This window comes from Acanthaster planci, linkage group LG01 (genome assembly GCF_054643075.1).
Source record: "Acanthaster planci isolate LZ-2023a linkage group LG01, COTS_SCS, whole genome shotgun sequence".
In the NCBI taxonomy this organism is placed as follows: Eukaryota; Metazoa; Echinodermata; class Asteroidea; order Valvatida; family Acanthasteridae; genus Acanthaster; species Acanthaster planci.
The window spans coordinates 1,233,164-1,250,630 of NC_141777.1; the positions used below are offsets into that span (position 1 = coordinate 1,233,164).

The window sequence follows — 17,467 nt, forward strand, 5'->3', positions numbered from 1 at the left end:
ATCCAAAAAGAGGAGGGGCAAAGTATTCCAAGAACCTCCCTTTCACACTCACGACACTGCAACTTTTATCGGCGCAGTATTTCAAACAAAAAGCAAATTAACATGTATTACTCTGCAAAGATGACAATAACATTCTGGGGAAAACCAGCTCTCAGAAACTGCTCCCTTCTTGACTGTTTCTGGGTTCTCAGAAGGTAAAAAGAAATGGAAGATGGCATGGATGTCTTACCACTCGTGAAGGTTTTTAATGTGAAAAGAATCCAACGACTCCTCCCTTCACCCATTCACAAAGGGGAAAACTCTTGGCAATTTTGTTCCAAAACTTGGCCCGTGACTTCCAAGATCTTTCATGATTTCCAAAAGTCAACAAATTATTTATTGCTGTTTCTTAGCAGTAACTGCAGCCCCTCCCAAAGGAGAATTTGGATGACTGATCAATTGTCCTACAAAAATTTAAGGAAAACAACAATTTGTACAGTTAATAATTAATTGTACAAATTGCAAGCCATGATGTTTTAAAAATTAAATTTTAAAAAATCATGGCTTACACTGCCCCTTTAAAGATGACCCTGTCTGGTACTTGAACCTGGGAATGATCAGGTGGACTTGTCAAACACTTATGAAGCTTATGACTCACCTATGCAATATTTCATATATTAAAGAGGCTACATGTAGCTGTGGACATTACACTGAAAGAAATACAGACAATGGGCCTTGCAGATCAAGATCTGTACATTGGGAAAGCTCTAGGCAATTGTGGAGTGCAGGGGACAATTCAATTCTATGGTGAATGAGAAGTCAGAACTGGAAAGCAGCAACAAAGCTAGCAGTACTTCCATAAATGGACAGCTCAATGGATTGGCCATGTTGAGGGGAGGAGCTTCAGATAAGGTGCACCTCCAGGAGGATAAGGCAACTACACATAAGGGCTGGTCTAAGGTGCACCTCCAGGAGGATTTATAAGGCAACTACACATAAGGGCTGGTCTAAGGTGCACCTCCAGGAGGACAAGGCAACTACACATAAGGGCTGGTCTAAGGTGCACCTCCAGGAGGATAAGGCAACTACACATAAGGGCTGGTCTAAAGTGCACCTCCAGGAGGACAAGGCAACTACACATAAGGGCTGGTCTAAGGTGCACCTCCAGGAGGACAAGGCAACTACACATAAGGGCTGGTCTAAGGTGCACCTCCAGGAGGACAAGGCAACTACACATAAGGGCTGGTCTAAGGTGCACCTCCAGGAGGATAAGGCAACTACACATAAGGGCTGGTCTAAGGTGCACCTCCAGGAGGACAAGGCGACTACACATAAGGGCTGGTCTAAGGTGCACCTCGAGGAGGATAAGGCAACTACACATAAGGGCTGGTCTAAGGAAGGTGCTGGTGACAATGTCTCTGACACACGCTTGAAACTGGTTCCTGTGCAGTACGTGCATGTACTATATGTTGAGTTTACCTTCAGTTTTTGCAGGGGTAAACTGCTCTTAAGAGGACAAAACTTTGGAAATGCATTTACCGGTATTTCAGAAATATTTTTGAAAAAAAAGAAGAACCTTTCAAGTTCACGCATGTTGCTGTTACCTGCCTTGTGTGGGTATTCGTTTGTGTTTGCCTGGTTTCTTGTACTGTGAACACTTGTAGTAGCCCCGAGTTGAATTTCTTTCATTGCGTTTCCGTTTTTTACGTAACATCAGCGGTGAAGCGCGTCACCAATTTCTTTTTAAATAGCCCCTACTGCCACACGTCCCTCTCTTATTTCTTTCCTGCATTGCTGATGGTTGCAGCAGTTACTTCACTGCACCGAGTTCTTGTGCTTCCTTCTAGGTGATTCCGGTTGTTAATTTTCATCCTTTTCTTAGCGTACGTCGTTGTGGTGAACCGGGTTGTTTGGCAGTAGTATACAGCTAATATATTCTGGTGAGCTACAACGACAGCATTTCTTTTCATATCTTATTTTATTTGTTACCCAGATGGTCTATTTATTTTCCTTTTGATATAACAATTTGTTTACTTTATTTTACAAAAGAAGAAAACTGCATAAAAAACCTCCCACAAAAAAGAGACTTTTAATTTATTTTCTAAGGCGAAGTAGCCACTCAATTTTTTTCAAAGGCGAAGTAGCCACTCTATTTTTGAGACAAAGTAGCCTAAAATTTAACACTCACAAAACACTATTTCAAGATGGATTTTTGATGACGGTTTCCTTGATTGTTCCCAAAATGCCTCTTGTCTTCCAGAAACCTTGTGTGGACCAACTGAGTCCTCAGAAGGTTCACACAACCTGCATTATGTGGACCTCTTTTGTTTACAGGTCTGCACAAGGTACATGTAAGGGTCATACAACATGTTAAACTCATATGCAGGTACAATTTATACACGATATGCATGCAGCGTCAAATTAAAAAAATAGCCTCCTCTCGAATAAATAAATATATGTAAATCATAAAACCAAAAAAGCAAACAGAGGGTTTGGTCAAGGACAGTCCCTGCTAATTAAGAGCAGTAAAACTGTTAATGTCTACAGATGCAGTACATTGACATGTACATGTACGTCCAATACCAATACATGCCCACAAGTGGTAAGCAAGCTACATATGTACTTGGCACATGTAGGCCATCCTACATGTTTACTCAGGTCCTAATTATTTCAATGAGCTTTTGAAGCTCAAATGTTCAATATTTTCAATGTTTGTCTGGAGCATTCAAAGAATTCTGCCCGGTCCCAAAGGTCTGCATGATTCCTTGATATAGCTGACAAGCATCTGTTGTACATACATGTACATGTATCTTGCCTGTTCCTTCATGATGTATTATTATTGTTTGGTACTGTAACTCTTTCAAATAAAATATGTCAGAAGAGGTAAAAGTACCAAAAACAACAGTTCCTTTGACATCTGTTCATGAAATTTCATACTGTGGTAATTCCATGCCAACGTTCAACAAATGGGTTCTCAAATGGACCGGATGTGCATACACATGTGTGTCTCTTGAAAATGTTGACGTAATTGTAATGCTGTTTATTTCATGTGAATCAAATAGATGCAAAAGATGCTTCTAAAAAACCATTTAGGTTGCCAAGCGGTTGCTTGTCAGCCTGCTGTCGGGTAAGACACGAGACTGGAGTATACACGCACTGATATTGTAAACTTTTATCACTGAAAACCCTATGCTGTGGCATGGGTTCTGGAGATCTAAAAAGTACACCAGTGGGGCAGACAAAGTCTATTTGAATTTGGAAAGGAAAGAATTGGGACAGTTCTGCGGAAAGATTTTGTGGTGGACAAAAGCCACTTGTTCAAAGTTCAAAGGTCCTTTCTCGCCTGCGCACACATGCACTGGTACGCCTTCTCCGTGTTTTATGCCATGCCCCTCCCCCCCCAAAAAAAATGGCATTTACATGTATGGGCAGGGTTGGGGGAAAGAATGAACACAAATAATGACACACTTCAGCTAAATGTTCAACACATGCCCCACAAGACTAAACCATGACTGGTTCACAAATGTGGGTGCATGCTACATGTACTAGCAATTTGCAAAGCAGGGCACCAAGGAAGTGACCTGCCAGACTAGCATGCATACTACATGTACATGTATTTTTAACAAGCGTTACTTATTTTATTTATAGTGTACAGCATCCAAACAACTGAATGAATACAGAACACTGCCAAGCATGACATAAGGTGACACACTCTCCAAATAACACAAAAGGGAAAGCTTTTTTTAAAAGAAAGGTGGGTGGATGTTTAAAACGACACATATTTCCTTCCTTGATTTAGGGTTTTAGCCGGCGTGTGAATACCAAGCTCCCATTTTCCCTTGAATTGAAAACAAAAGCATGAAAGTTGCAGAGTCTTTCTAAAACAAAATAGAGTGAGGAAGAATAGCCTAAAGGGTGAGAAAAAGATAAGCTACATGTACACGTATATGTAGACAACACTTGGGGCTAAAAGTTCAGATTTGGGGGCTCATGCATGCACATTTACCGTTAGATTGTCGATCATCTCTTGTGACTTCTTGTCTCCATCAGCGGCAAAACTGAGGACATCAGTCAACTTATGGATGATTGCACTGAAAGGGCCCTGGCTCTCCAAAGACTGCAGGAGATCAATCTGAGAGGTGACAGCAGGACACAAAATTGTTCCTATTTGCTTCATGTACAGCCAGTTGAGGGCGATATTTGCAACATTATAAACTTCCTATTATCGGCAATTTTCATTGCTTAATTGGGAATAGGATAAAAAGTGCAATGGATTGGTTTTAAACTACAAATAGCCGGGCAATTCCAGAAATTAACCAAAAGTATGACACATTTGCATTCCTGTTACATCTGACCGTTGTTATTTGACACAGAAATACCACCGGAATTGATTTCAATCTATTACTATTTGTCAGTTTTTGTTTGGCAGGTACCGTAATTTGCATTAATTCATCACTCTTGGAAATTAGAATATGTGTTTTGAACTTAGAAAATCAACGGGCTAGGCCAATGATTACCCTCATCTTCTGGCTCCTGGTCTCAGTCCCACACAACAAACATGTCCGATGGGAATACAACTACGCATAGCAGGGTTGAAATACCAATGCTTTTCAGGCCCATGGAAGACAGAACATTTAACTGATCAATCAGTCTGCTAAAATAAATGTGCTCCGGGAAACCCAACTGACTGTGAAACAACAGCTGTACTGTGCCTCCAATCGGCAATCGATTACTTTCATTACAATGTTTCATTCATGCATTTACAACAACCTACATTGTTCAGGGTACCGGGTACCAGTACACGTGTTTCCTTATTCACATGTGCTCTTTTCAAACAACAATGATACTCACATTTACATGTTTTTTCTTTTGACAAGACAACTCTGAATGAAATTTCTTACCTTAACAAGTTCAATGCCTTTTGCCCTGCGAAAAAAAGAGAAAAGAAAGAGGTTAAAAACAGATGCACCATATACACATGTATACAGATACATGGACCTGTACTTCACATTTTAAATGGAAACTCTAACGTGCATGACAGTAAAGTGACCAGGTCCCTACTTTTGCCAGCTATTGTTAAGTCTGACTGGTTTTCACAGTACGTGGCGGAATTAGGAACTATTATTGGCTATGGCAGTGAAACCACCATTAGTCTGCTGGTAGACGTAGCCATGTACACGTAGGAGCAACTTCACTTGCACTTAATTCAATCACAGCCCTAACAGTGACTATGAAAATTCAAAATTGGGTTTCATAAGCAAGTGCATATTAACCCTAACCCTTCAAGGGTACACTATACTTGGCTAGAAACCCTGCTAGACACATCAGTCAGCATCATTTGTTAAATTGGCTTGCCTGCCCAGTGTAACAAGATCCAACAGGTCAACTCTCCCCAAAGCCAAACAGCCTAGGAGTCTGTGGTTGCCAGTCACCAGAGGATCCAACAGTGGCACTATTCAATGTGACTAGCTCCAACTGTCTCAACATGACCAGCTTGTTCCGCTGCTGCTGTCAAGTGCCAAGTGCATCAAAGTGCATTAGACTTTTTCACCTGATGCACTGTGCTGCACCTAACAGGGTTAGGGTTAAGGTGTTAAAAGTATATCATGTAATATGTTCCCAAGAAATGTGTTTCAGAGAGTGTGCAACCAAAACTACATGTAAGTGTATGTTGTCAAAGGGTCGGCATATATACAATTTTTTTTACAAATGATTCATTGGTTTCTTTTTGAATGGTAATCGAACAGAGGATGATACACGGTCAGGACACTCAACACACGCAAACATTCAAAGAGTCATCAATTCCAAAAAAAGACTAAAGGAGAAGGTTGAAACAGTTGCGCTGATGGAATTTTGTGCTTCAATCATTTTAGTTAAAAACAAACCCACTCATGGGAACTCCCTACAACATGTCCAGATACATACATGTAGGAAACATAACAAGCCTGGTAAAAAACTAGGGAAATGGCAATAATTCTAGAATTTGCAGTGGTATGGATCCGTTGGTCTTACATACAGTAAGACTCGGTGATTTTGGAATGCACTTAATGTTTTCGTTTAGTGAAAAACCCTTGCCCTCACAGCCACATGTTCAAAATTTCTGTGAGCAAGAGTTGGCATTTCTTCATACCAATAAAATGTAGCAAAATGCTTCCCCTTCTGTTGGACACCAAATATGTTCACCTACATGTGTAGACTGACAGGACTGAAGCCGACAGTCACAGATCGCTTACACCATTTCCGTATCATGCACTCCACGCCACCTTGTGCAGGCAAAGTTTTCGTCCTACATGTACAATGTAGGTTTATCAATATTGCATTGGGAATAGGTTCCAAGCAGTCGTCAGCAGTTAACAAAAACATGGAATTTGAAGTTTGTGCGGGGGGGGGCCTTGTATCAGTGATTCAGAGGAGTCTCACACATGTTACACACAATCAAAAATCTTTTAAATCTTTTAGTTCATTAGACAATACAGTTTACTCAAATGGCTAAAATGCTTTACTGCGATGAGCATTCATACAAAAAGATCAACATACATATAGCTTCATATGAAACTGTTACATCAAATGACATTGCCATTATTTGCAAAGGTTTGCAAAGACTAGAATTTGCCAGCCCATTAGTTTAAGTAAACTGTAGTTCTTAAACGATTGTTGTATGATATTTCAATTCAAATGGCCAAATTCTGGGTTCATATTTTGTAGAAATTGAAACTATCAATTTCTAAACCAATCAACATTACATTAATTACATGTAATTTCTGTTTTCCATCAAAATAAAAATTAAATAGTAAAAGACCTTTAAAAAATCAATCAAATTGATTTTGGAATTAGCTTTTCATCTTTTATGTCCAAACATTTGATTTTTTTTTTTCATACACCATGCACAATATCCGTACCCTCTATGTGATATCACCAAAGAAAGCCAGTTAATTAGCCAGCTGCGAGACACTGGCCAAAGACAGTAACAGGGTGCATGCTTATTGCTTATGTGTTTACCCTTATCGCACGCCACTGAAGTCTTGCACTGGACTACTGTCAGCTGCATCAAATGCATTTATGCGCACACGATACCAGACTGTCAGTGTGGTCCCATACATACCACACATGTATACCAGATGTTTTCATGTTGCACTGTACCTGTATACAGGGTTTCCCAAGTTCATAATTGTATAATTTTTCGCTAATAATGGACCAGTTCGGCTAAAAATTTGATAGTAATGAAAATGGAAATTAATTTTGTAGTTTACTAATTTTTAAACTAGTAGTCACCTGCCATGCCTGCAGGACACACTACTGCACCAATACCTTTACCTGCCTGCCATGCCCACAGTTGATTTTGTCAGATTTTGAAAAATTTGGTTGCGGTCAGCGGCACATGTACATGAACCGTATCTACATGATGCCTAGTTCAAGTAAGTAGTTGTGCTTACTTCTGCAATATCAACAGACCGCACTGCTTCCACATCAGTCTGCAACTCCCAGCATCTAGGCCTATCTGGGAATTCGATTTCTTGCTCACTGTCGGCGCTCACTATCGTGTCGTAGGCTGGAAGTTAAACGAGGCCAAATTTCTGCTTAGGCTTACGTAGGCCTTGGCCGACTTACCTGCACATGGCGCTGAATATCGAATGAAAATCCAATTTCTTCAGCTTCTTTTCCGTCATCCAGTACCCCACTTTCTTCATTTTAAAACAATTTGTTAACAAAACGCTACACTGTTAACTGAAGAACGTAAAGCCAGGCCCAACTACATGTGCACCATCACCAAACCAGATAATTCTGGCTTATTTACACACACAAACGCGACCACGGGCGTCGCCTTCCCCATTATGTTACGCCCCAAATGTAGTAACGGTACGAATTGTAATTCGGCCAATCCCAACTATGGTTTGAACTGCCCAACTGCGAATGGATACGGAGTGGTTGGGAATAGCTTTAAGCCAGTAAATTCTCTCCTGAAAGAGTGACTTTTTGGCCCCTAAACTAGGATATTGGTATAAAGAAAGGACTGAACACCAAAGTAAGACTCCAATCTAGCATTCTGTTAGATTTAAGCAAGATGGGACCCTGAAAGTCAGTGGCAGTTTAGGGCCGCGCCCAAAATGTAGTTTACGCCTAGATCATAGACGCCGTAGTGTCGGTGAAAGTGGAGCTTAAGAACAAATTTTTCTTGGCAAGATAAACCCAAATTTATGCTTGCTACAAATTGTGGAAAATATGGCAATATCTAAAATGCATGTCTAAGAGCAGATAAGGAGTGGTTTGTCCACTTTTGACCATTGATGACGTTAATGCTTGCTAGTATAGGGGCACGGCAAAAGTCGTCAACATAAAATCCAAATTTTTCCTGAGAGAAAAATTATTTTTTCAAAATGCCTGACGCTAGCTATAGAAACCTGAAAATATACTAACAGAAAATGAGATATGTTGGTTCGTGTCCCTCACTTTTGGTGCTGATGTAGGCCTATGTACTAGAGCGCACTAAGGCTTGCACAGTTGACGAAACGCTCACACTCAGTACCCAAACTCAAATCATGTCATACCCCCCACATATTCATCATAAAAATTGTAGCAATGTTTTTAAATAATCAGTCGAGGAAAAACGAAGAAGTTGGCAAAAGGGAAAACATATCCAGGCCCGTAACTAGAACTTTGGCGGGGGGGTGCAAATCCGTCAACAAAGTGGACCATGCATAGTTTTTAAAACAGTAGGATGAGTCAAAAGGCGAACCAATTGGTTGGGGGAGGGGTTACAAGTACATGTAGTGAAGAGGGAATTGACACAAGGCAATTTTTTTGCGCCTTAAAAGTTCTACTATGGCTGAAAATCTAAGTTTTCTTGCCTTTAAAGCGAACCTTTTAGTCCCCGCGGGGTGGGGGATGGGGGGGGGGGTGCGGACGCACCTCTGTAACCCCCGGCCCCAGTTACAGACATGATATCTCCATTTTGAACTAGAGAAAAAAAATTAAGATAGGTCTATACTGCTTTTGCAGTGTAACCACATAACAAATGTGCCTTCCGAGTTCAGGACCAGTGGTTGTCCGGGATTCATTTGGCCCAGGGATCCTGATAATTTCGGACACAAACATCTCAAAAATAGGCCTATTCATTATTTACCCACAAAAACTTAAATGGAAAAATTAACTTTCAGTAACTAAGCCTGAATTTGACGTCTGTCTCGAACACCATAGAGACTTTTGGTGATCTTTTCTCAACTACAGTTGCTGCCATAATTGGGATATCTCACCCGTACAATCGCAATTGGGACATCGAAACTGCAGTTGGGACTATTGTCATAGTTGGTTGTGGCAGCGCCACCAAGCGTTGCGTATTTTTCTGGCGGCGCTCGTCAAAAATAATCCAGGAGTTAATCGTAGGTCGTACAGTGTTGGTGTTTGCCTGGTCTTGTACACAGCAACCATGTTTGGTCAAGATCCACTCTTACTGTTCGCGTATGCTGTTTGATTTGCAAGTGAGCCTGAGGACATTTGCAAACAAATTTACTGTATGACAACATTATTTTTAACTTTAAGGGGGATATTTTTTTTAAACTGATGACAAAAACCAAAACGAAAATACATGTACCATTATGTCCAATGCAGAAAGAAACCTTATGTGAAAGTTTCTACAGCTTCAGTTAACATGAAGTAGTTTCTACTATCTGAAGTCCCGTGTTAGGAAAAAGTTTATCCTTAAACCCTAAAACAAAGTTGGGGCTTTAGTTCTGGCCTTTAAAGAAATCAGCTTAACCCATCACTTGCCAACCTTTTCAATACTGTGCATTCATGTAAAGGTACCATTATGATCATATTCGTAAAGTTTGGACAAAGTGTTAACATTTTTACCGACCTATATTGGAAGGCTGGGCATTTCGAAAGAGTGGGATGATGTCCACAAACTTAGTGTCAAAACATACTGCAAGATATCAATGAAAATAACTCCTGGGGGCTCGGCAATATGGGGAGGGCTTCAGAGTTTTCAGGCTTAAAATAAACCATGAGACTAAATTCAAGGTATGAACAATTGTTAAAATTCAAAACCTCGCAAAAATATCTACCTTGCAGAAAAGGTACTTTGACTCCTTGTGCTGACGAGGCAACGTTTTCTATGTGCGCACCGGTCTCCCGCGCATACTGGCTTGGAGGTGCATGATTTTCATTTGAATCGGTTTTAACCCACCCCAAACTGACTCGCAGACTGCATGTCAGCAACGCGTGTTATCACGCTCGCCATGTCTTCCCGGCTAATATGTCCAGGATGAGTATTGCAAGTAGTTTTCGACGACAGACGTTGCTCACCTGGACCTTGCAGACATTCCCAGCAGCGGAAGTAATATCCGCTTTGCTAAGGTATAGGCCTACTATTGGCGTTTTAGGACGGGCAATGAAATGCTTTTTAGTCAGTTATGCCAAGCGTGCGCCCAAACAAGTGCGTGCCACGTATGAAACAAAAACAATCGCTGTGTGTTCGGGGCTGACTCAAAGCTACGAAGACGGCGCGACTGTGACGTTTTACGCATTCAGACTACTTGTTCTGGCCTGATGACTGCAGGGCTGGTGAACGAGATTTTGGTTTTACCAGGAAGTTCATTGGAGGATTGTACATAAATGCAGCGCTTGAATTTTTTTTTGTACCACGGACGTCATCGAACAAAATAATGATCATTTTAGAGATTGTGATCAGGGCCAGATTTACTGTTCAGCAGGCCCTGCACCACTGTTCTGTAGCCCTATTCAGCCAAAAGGAATCAACACCCTTATTTTACTCCCAGTTGACGAAGTACATTTTGCGACTTGATGCTCTCTAATTGGTGCATGGTCGATGTCCAATCAAATCAAATTCAGAACAACGAAACAAAGACTCTGTCAAGGTGATCTGACTGCAATAAAACAGCTAACTTAGACCATACACCCATCACATTATCTTGCGATTTACAGTCTAAAGTATAGGGCTGTGTCTTTACGCACCAACAGTGTCTCAGCTCAGTAACCAATCACGTTTTACCTGACACCACCCTAGATGTTGGTAAAGAATTTCTGAGATTCCGGTAAAACAAAGACCAACACAAGGGAGGGTCTCTCCGTCCCATATCTTGCTTCAAATGTTCAGTATTTGCCGTTTGAGGAGCTGTTTCCTCTGACATGAAATGGCGGCCGAAGGTTGACTAGAAGTTGTAAAAAGTGAAAACATTTTACAGTTTACATTTTATCTCAACACTTCGCGTAGGGAACAATCCACACGCATTTTTCTTGGGTGGGATTCCAGCCACAGAAATTACCCGGGGACAACAGGCCAACTCAAGTTCTTCATTTTTTAAAATTATTGCCCTACCTATATGTTCTTTTATTCATCCTCCAGTTGCCATTTCATGTTAGGAATTAGTCTTGGCCCAAGACGTCAGTGATCGATAGTTGTTTTATTTCTGTTGAAGAGCGCCCTCGCACAACTAGTTTTTGCTTACTCTTACTTACTTACTCACGAACGTCTTGGGCATCTTTCAGGAATGAGGGTGAGGCAGTTGTATGCAAATGGCCGGTCTTCTTAATATTTATAGCCTTGGTATTATAATTATGTACATGTACTTCAAAGTTCAAACAACATGGCGGCTTCACGCGAGCAAGTACCCTGTCGATAGTGTCTGGTTTGTGGGAAGGGATTAGTGACATGTAAGACATATTTTTCACTCCATACTAGATATGAAATTGCCACTCCTCTAAAAGATATCGTCGAGGACTACAGTTGTGCTGGATTGCATCATGTTTACGATATCTGTGGCAGAAAAAATGGGAAAACAAAGTCGTTGTCTGACACCACGCAAGAAATACGTTCTCTTTTTTTTCTTTTTTTTGCAACTCACAACGAGCATGCTGCCTGAGGCCAAATCACTTACACAAGCGGCAAATTCACACAATTCACATTCTTGCTACACGTGCAGCAAGAAAACGACAACCAACTTGCAGTCCGGGTACTCCGTCCTCGGAGGTTAAGGTCTACATGGTCTCTAAAGACGCTTTAGTTAGCTGGGAGGGCATACATGATTATGATTATGTACATGATTATGGGTCACCAAGAACAGCATCCCCTGTCATATGCATAACTTAGGCCTAACCTAGTCTGAGTATCACCCATTCTACTCAGTGTTAACTCTGCACGAACGTCTATGTTGTCGTGTCTGTGTTGACGGGACTGTAGACAGCCATGATGCATGTGACCTTACCATGGTATATTATTGAGGTCATCGAAATTATTATGCATGCAATTTAGCAAGTGCTGATTGGTTCCCGTGGAAAGCCGAGGGAAAAATAAAGAACAAGTTAAAACGATGCTGCAAGATTTCCAAGACGTTAGGCGAGCTGGCGCATAGTCTGGTTTCCTGCCCAAAGATTCCCTGACGACTCTTGACAAAAATCTTAGGTCAGGTATCGGCTACAGTTAAAAATAGAGCATGACATAACGTGTCAAGGGTCAACCCACAGCTGCTGCTGATGTCTTCGCTGCACCAGATCATCGTGTCGACGCCATCAATGGCAGCATTTCAAATATAAGCCTCTTGCCAAAGCCTCTAGGTAATACTGCAAGTGTATCGCCACTTAGTGCATGTTTGAGGCACAAGGCCTGCATTGGTTTTAAGTAAGTGTAGGCCACAGCTCGCCTAGCGTTAATTGTGGCCAAGGCGAACCTTGACTTTAATGAGAAATCTAGGAAAACTCTACGTTGAATACCCAACATTGTTTATAAATGGGATGGAACAAGCAGATACCGAATGTCGTTAAATAACTTGAGTCGCGCGATTAGCGGCATAAGCTATGGCATCATACAACCCACAGACGCGTTATATCTGTGACACAACCTTGCTTTTTCCAGTACGTGACCCTATGTGATGACCTGTCGGAAATATCCGGCAATCAACGGTGTTATCCGAAAAATGACAGCAACAAGTTCATAATGTTTTGGACATTCCCGGAAAAAGAAAAGAATTGACTTTTGGGTCATGTCATCCTCGTGTACACGTAGCCGATACCTGGCTCTAGCATCGACAGCGTAGTCGGAGATTCTTGGTCTGGGAACCAGACTAGCTGACGCACAGTTTAATTATGAGTCGTTGAGGGCGCACTATGCACGGTGTCCGCTATCAAGCACTAACGTCTTGAAACCAATACCAGTTAGGAATGAAAAAAAAAAGCCCCACACGGTATGTCTTTCATAAACTAAACTAAAAGGAAATTCAGCCGTGTAGATAGGTGTCCAGATGTGGTCCGGGGACGTGCTCATATAGACTGACGTGTAATTGAAAAACCGAGAAGCAGTTAGGGAGAGTTGTTCATGTTAACGATTGTTATGATTTTTGTTTTTGTATTTTTGCTACATGAGGTGCTTCGCAGCGTTTTAAATCATTCAGTCTTTACAGAGCAACATTAATTTCTCTGCAGTAAAAGTTGATGGTTTTGCTTTGTTATTAAAATGAAGAAGCTTCGATGAAATGGCCGAGTGGTTAAGCTCGCTGTTATTAGATCCTTGGGTTGAAGGTTCGAATCTCAGCGGTGACTTTTTGTTTTGCTGGTACTTTTTATCCTTCAGTAGCTATAAGAGACTTCAAGTCACCCTCGTCAAATACCAACAGTAGGCCAACCTTAGCCGACCGGGTAAGCTCTTCTGCTGGGACTGTCTGTGAAGTCCAGGTGAGCGCCTTAGTAGAGGTTCGAGACGTCAGTATGGCCTACTCGGCGGCCAGGGCTTAGGGGCTTGTCGCGGTTTCCTCCCTTGCATGGTCGCTCGACCCTTTTTTGGCAGGGAGGAAGTGTGGTGGCCCGGGAACCCAGAGACCCCAGAAGAGTCCTATATAAAAGCCGGTAACTGCGAGTCAGTGCGCCGGAATGTTTAGTCAACATGTGCCCCGCATAACGTTTGGATTTTTCCATCACCGTTTTTAATTTTCTAAGAACAGAATCCTCAAGGCAATTTTTCAGGTTTGAGTTAAAGGAGAGCATGATATTCTTGTTCTTGTTTTTCTTGTTTTTGTTACTCTATAATAATTTCTTGATTTATACATTTGTACTGTTATCATTTACTTTTCCTGATCTTCACCAATATGGAAATAAACGTCATATTGATTGATAAAAAAATAATTGTATTCGTTTATTATTTTTATTTGTAATCTTGATTTTCTCAATTTTCGATATCAACAAAAGCCGATCCAAAACAAGTCATGTTTGGGTCCATTCCTCATGAGTGGGCTCAGTATCACAGCAGTAGCGGGTCTAGTGTGTTTCATAATTAATGGTATATACATCAATCGAAGATGGCGTGGGGCACTTGCTTCCTTATTTTAATGATGGGTAATTTTATTTCCATTTTTAAAATACATTTTAGTTCGCCCTCAACTGGATACTTGACATTTTTCAAAGAGAAATTGTCATCAAAAATTCTGGCTTCCACTTCAGTGTTTGAGTTCACGGGTTCCCCCTTTCCTAAACGTCTTGCCTTTTTTTGTAAATTTGTTGTTTTTGGTTTTTTGTTTTATTTTAAGGACAATTACACGTTGGCCCGTGTTGATACGACTTCTATTTATTTTCATACCGGCATGGAGTATCTTATGAATCATGAAATAGAATTTTGATTAAGTTACTTTGTACCTCAAGTTCAATATCGGTAAATTTACAAAAGATGATATGGCAAACAGTCATTCATTGCTTCAATGCTCCATGAGACACCTTTGGTTGTAAGGTTTCCATTCAAAGCAATAAACCCTACAATATTAGGGTGTTCAGTCGCAGCCATAAATAAAACTGTTACTGTACGTGTAGTTTTAAATTATTAAAAATGTGGTATTTTTACGTGTTGGGTTTTTTGGTCCTCAACAAACTGAAACAAAAACCTGCAGCCTATACAGGGCGCCCTCGGACGATACATTTTGCTCATAATATGACAAGATATCTTTATCGTGTTCTCTGGGGATGCGACATAGCGAAAAAAAGAACGCTTGTGGTTTGCACACACAATCCGGGCAGAATCACCCCCAGGCCCCCGGTCAATGTTGTCTCTCATAAAGCACGGTCTGTGCTCCCGCTCCAGATATCAACATTGACAGGGGAAGCGAGGGGTACATTATACCAAGTCAAGCCCCTTTGAAAACAGTGTAAAATCAGCATTGTTCAGACTCTCTAAAATCCAAGCCAACATTCCAAGATGGATGAAATAGTTGTTTTGCCCTTATCTTTCAATTTCTTTTTAACATTTTTTGGGTTTATCAGTTAAATTTTGAATTATTCACACAAATAAAATCATACCGTGAAAAGTCTGTCGCCATTTTTCAAGTGGCATCCCTCTACTTTCTCAGGCACCAAGAACCATTTTTCAACAGGATCGTGTATCCATTCTGTCCTCAGATGAGTGCAGTGTGGTAAAGTAGGGTTAAATTTCCGTGGGGGGGGGTTACAAATTTTCAAGGGGCCACAACATGAAAACAGGCTGGTGCTGCATAGCTTTATAAACTCAACAGAGATTTCAAATGGGGGGAGGGGAGAACATGGTGAAGTATTAACGAGTGTCTGCTGGGGGCCAAGTGCCCCCCCCCGCCGTAGCTACGCCACTGGATGGATGCTAGTCTAGATACTAGACCCGATGATTCTGGCTACTCTACGAATCAAAGATCCAGTATCACCCAATGTCTACGTGACCAAGACTGGAGGAATACGGGCGATTCACAATCGTGCGCCTCCAAGCGTTGGCAAATCACAACGCGCAAAATCTGCCGACCCTTTCCAAACGTGCATTGGGTCGACAGATTTCGCGCACTGTGATTTGCCAACGCTTTGCAAACTCTGGGAGGCGCACTATTGTGAAACACCCGTATTCCTTCAGTTTTCCGGAAATAGCCGAAATATTCCGACGTCGTCCCGTCTATAATCGGCATGTTCGGATAGTACCGTTAATGCTCGATTATTCGCGGCCGACTAGGTAGAATAGCTGTTGAACGTAAACTTTGGTATCCTAATGGCAGCTGTTGATCCTACAATAGTTGACTTTAAACTGAAATCGAAGGTCTCCTAGAGGAAAATCTAGGAAGAATCAGGACCTGACGACGACTGGCAAATGCCAACACAAACAGGGTGCACCACTGTAATGAAATCAAAAACACCCGCGCTCTCAACTTGTGACCCCTGACACTTGCTTCATATCTATTTATATCCTTGGATGATGTCTGACCTAAGACTTTTTTTTATCAAGAGTCTTCAAGGAATCTTTTGGCAGGGAATCAGACTAAAGGGATGCCCGAAGAACCAGGGAGTTGGTCATGGCAAATATTAAACAATCACACCATTTTAGGGGCAAAACAATATCCTTTTTCAAAAGAAACTGTATGTGGGGTGCACTTCCCATGTTAATGAGTTGCATGGGCAGAAAATGTCACTTGAATTTGTGGACTACACCCCGAGGGACCCGGGGAGGGTATGCTAACGTGTCCCGACAGTTTGGCTGGGTTTGCACTCTACAATCACATGTGCTGTAGCTCAGATCCGATCTGAACACAGTGCGCCCTCTATAGTCTCACTTGTTGGGAGTCCTGTGGACAGAGGGGCTGACCTCAGACTGACAAGCACGGGCACAGCTTTCGAAAATCTTTTCACCCCGATGATTCTTTCCCCCTTGTCTGATCGTCCAAGTAGGCGTGTACCCAAAAGCACTCTGCCTAATAGCGTGTGAATGACATGAAGTTGATCCCCGTGAACTACGAATTCACCAAGGGCATAGGATTTCCCGACGAGCTAAGCGATCCATGACACTACATCAGTGGCATTGATTTGACTGTGATAATTCTTATTTTCCCAGTATAAAAAGCCATAGAAATTTGTCTCATGTACATTGCCATTTCTCACAAAGAAACCTCATTTACTGATGTGCAAAATGGCTTTTAGTTTTGTTTAGCGACAAGGAAATTTTACGTCTCTTATTTTAAAAACTAGATAAATCAAGTGCATTCCCTGAGCCCCTACCCGTCTACGGACTAGTGTACATTTTAAAAGCAATGCTTTTTTTCAATGTGTGATCAAATGTCATTCAATACTTTTCTTCAGTCTTTCTTGCTATCGGTTTAGTTTTGAGTTTTGATGGATAGTTCAGCCATTGAATACTGATGTTTAGGGATTCTCTAGGAATAGCAAGACCAATTTTGATTGCCAAACACATGCGTATCCGCTGTCGCTGTAGATTGTTGTAGATTACAATTTACCAATATTTGGTATGACCGGAAATGTCAGTTGCTCCTGAAAATCTGCTCTCTTTTCACGATGTCATTGTGATGTAAAAAAAAAGGCGTTTACTAATGGGGACGGGGAACCCCATCCGCAAGTGGCACCCTTCCTCCTAAAATGACGTATTAACACAACCGGCTACTTGGGGGGACAGTTGGGAGCAGATTTCATCTCAAGATCCTCAGTCAGTCTTTTCGCGACTTGGCAAGAACATAAAATGAAGCAATGTGTA

General features: G+C 41.4%; 1 protein-coding gene across 2 annotated transcripts in view; it reads right to left on the minus strand.

The window, feature by feature from the left end:
* Nucleotides 1–7,820, minus strand: part of itpk1 (inositol-tetrakisphosphate 1-kinase) — a 22,168-nt gene extending 14,348 nt beyond the window's left edge. Inside the window, exons 1-3 of one of the 2 annotated variants that reach the window (XM_087134451.1) lie at nucleotides 7,588–7,820; nucleotides 4,881–4,905; nucleotides 3,986–4,111 (exon numbers count right to left, since the gene is read on the minus strand). In XM_087134451.1, the coding sequence (XP_086990577.1) occupies nucleotides 3,986–4,111; nucleotides 4,881–4,905; nucleotides 7,588–7,667 (231 nt within the window). In that variant the 5' untranslated portion in view covers nucleotides 7,668–7,820. Of the gene's footprint in view, nucleotides 1–3,985; nucleotides 4,112–4,880; nucleotides 4,906–5,334; nucleotides 5,417–7,587 lie in introns of those variants that run through there. The other variant, XM_087134456.1, reaches the window with a different exon arrangement.
* Between the last annotated feature and the right edge of the window lie 9,647 nt (nucleotides 7,821–17,467).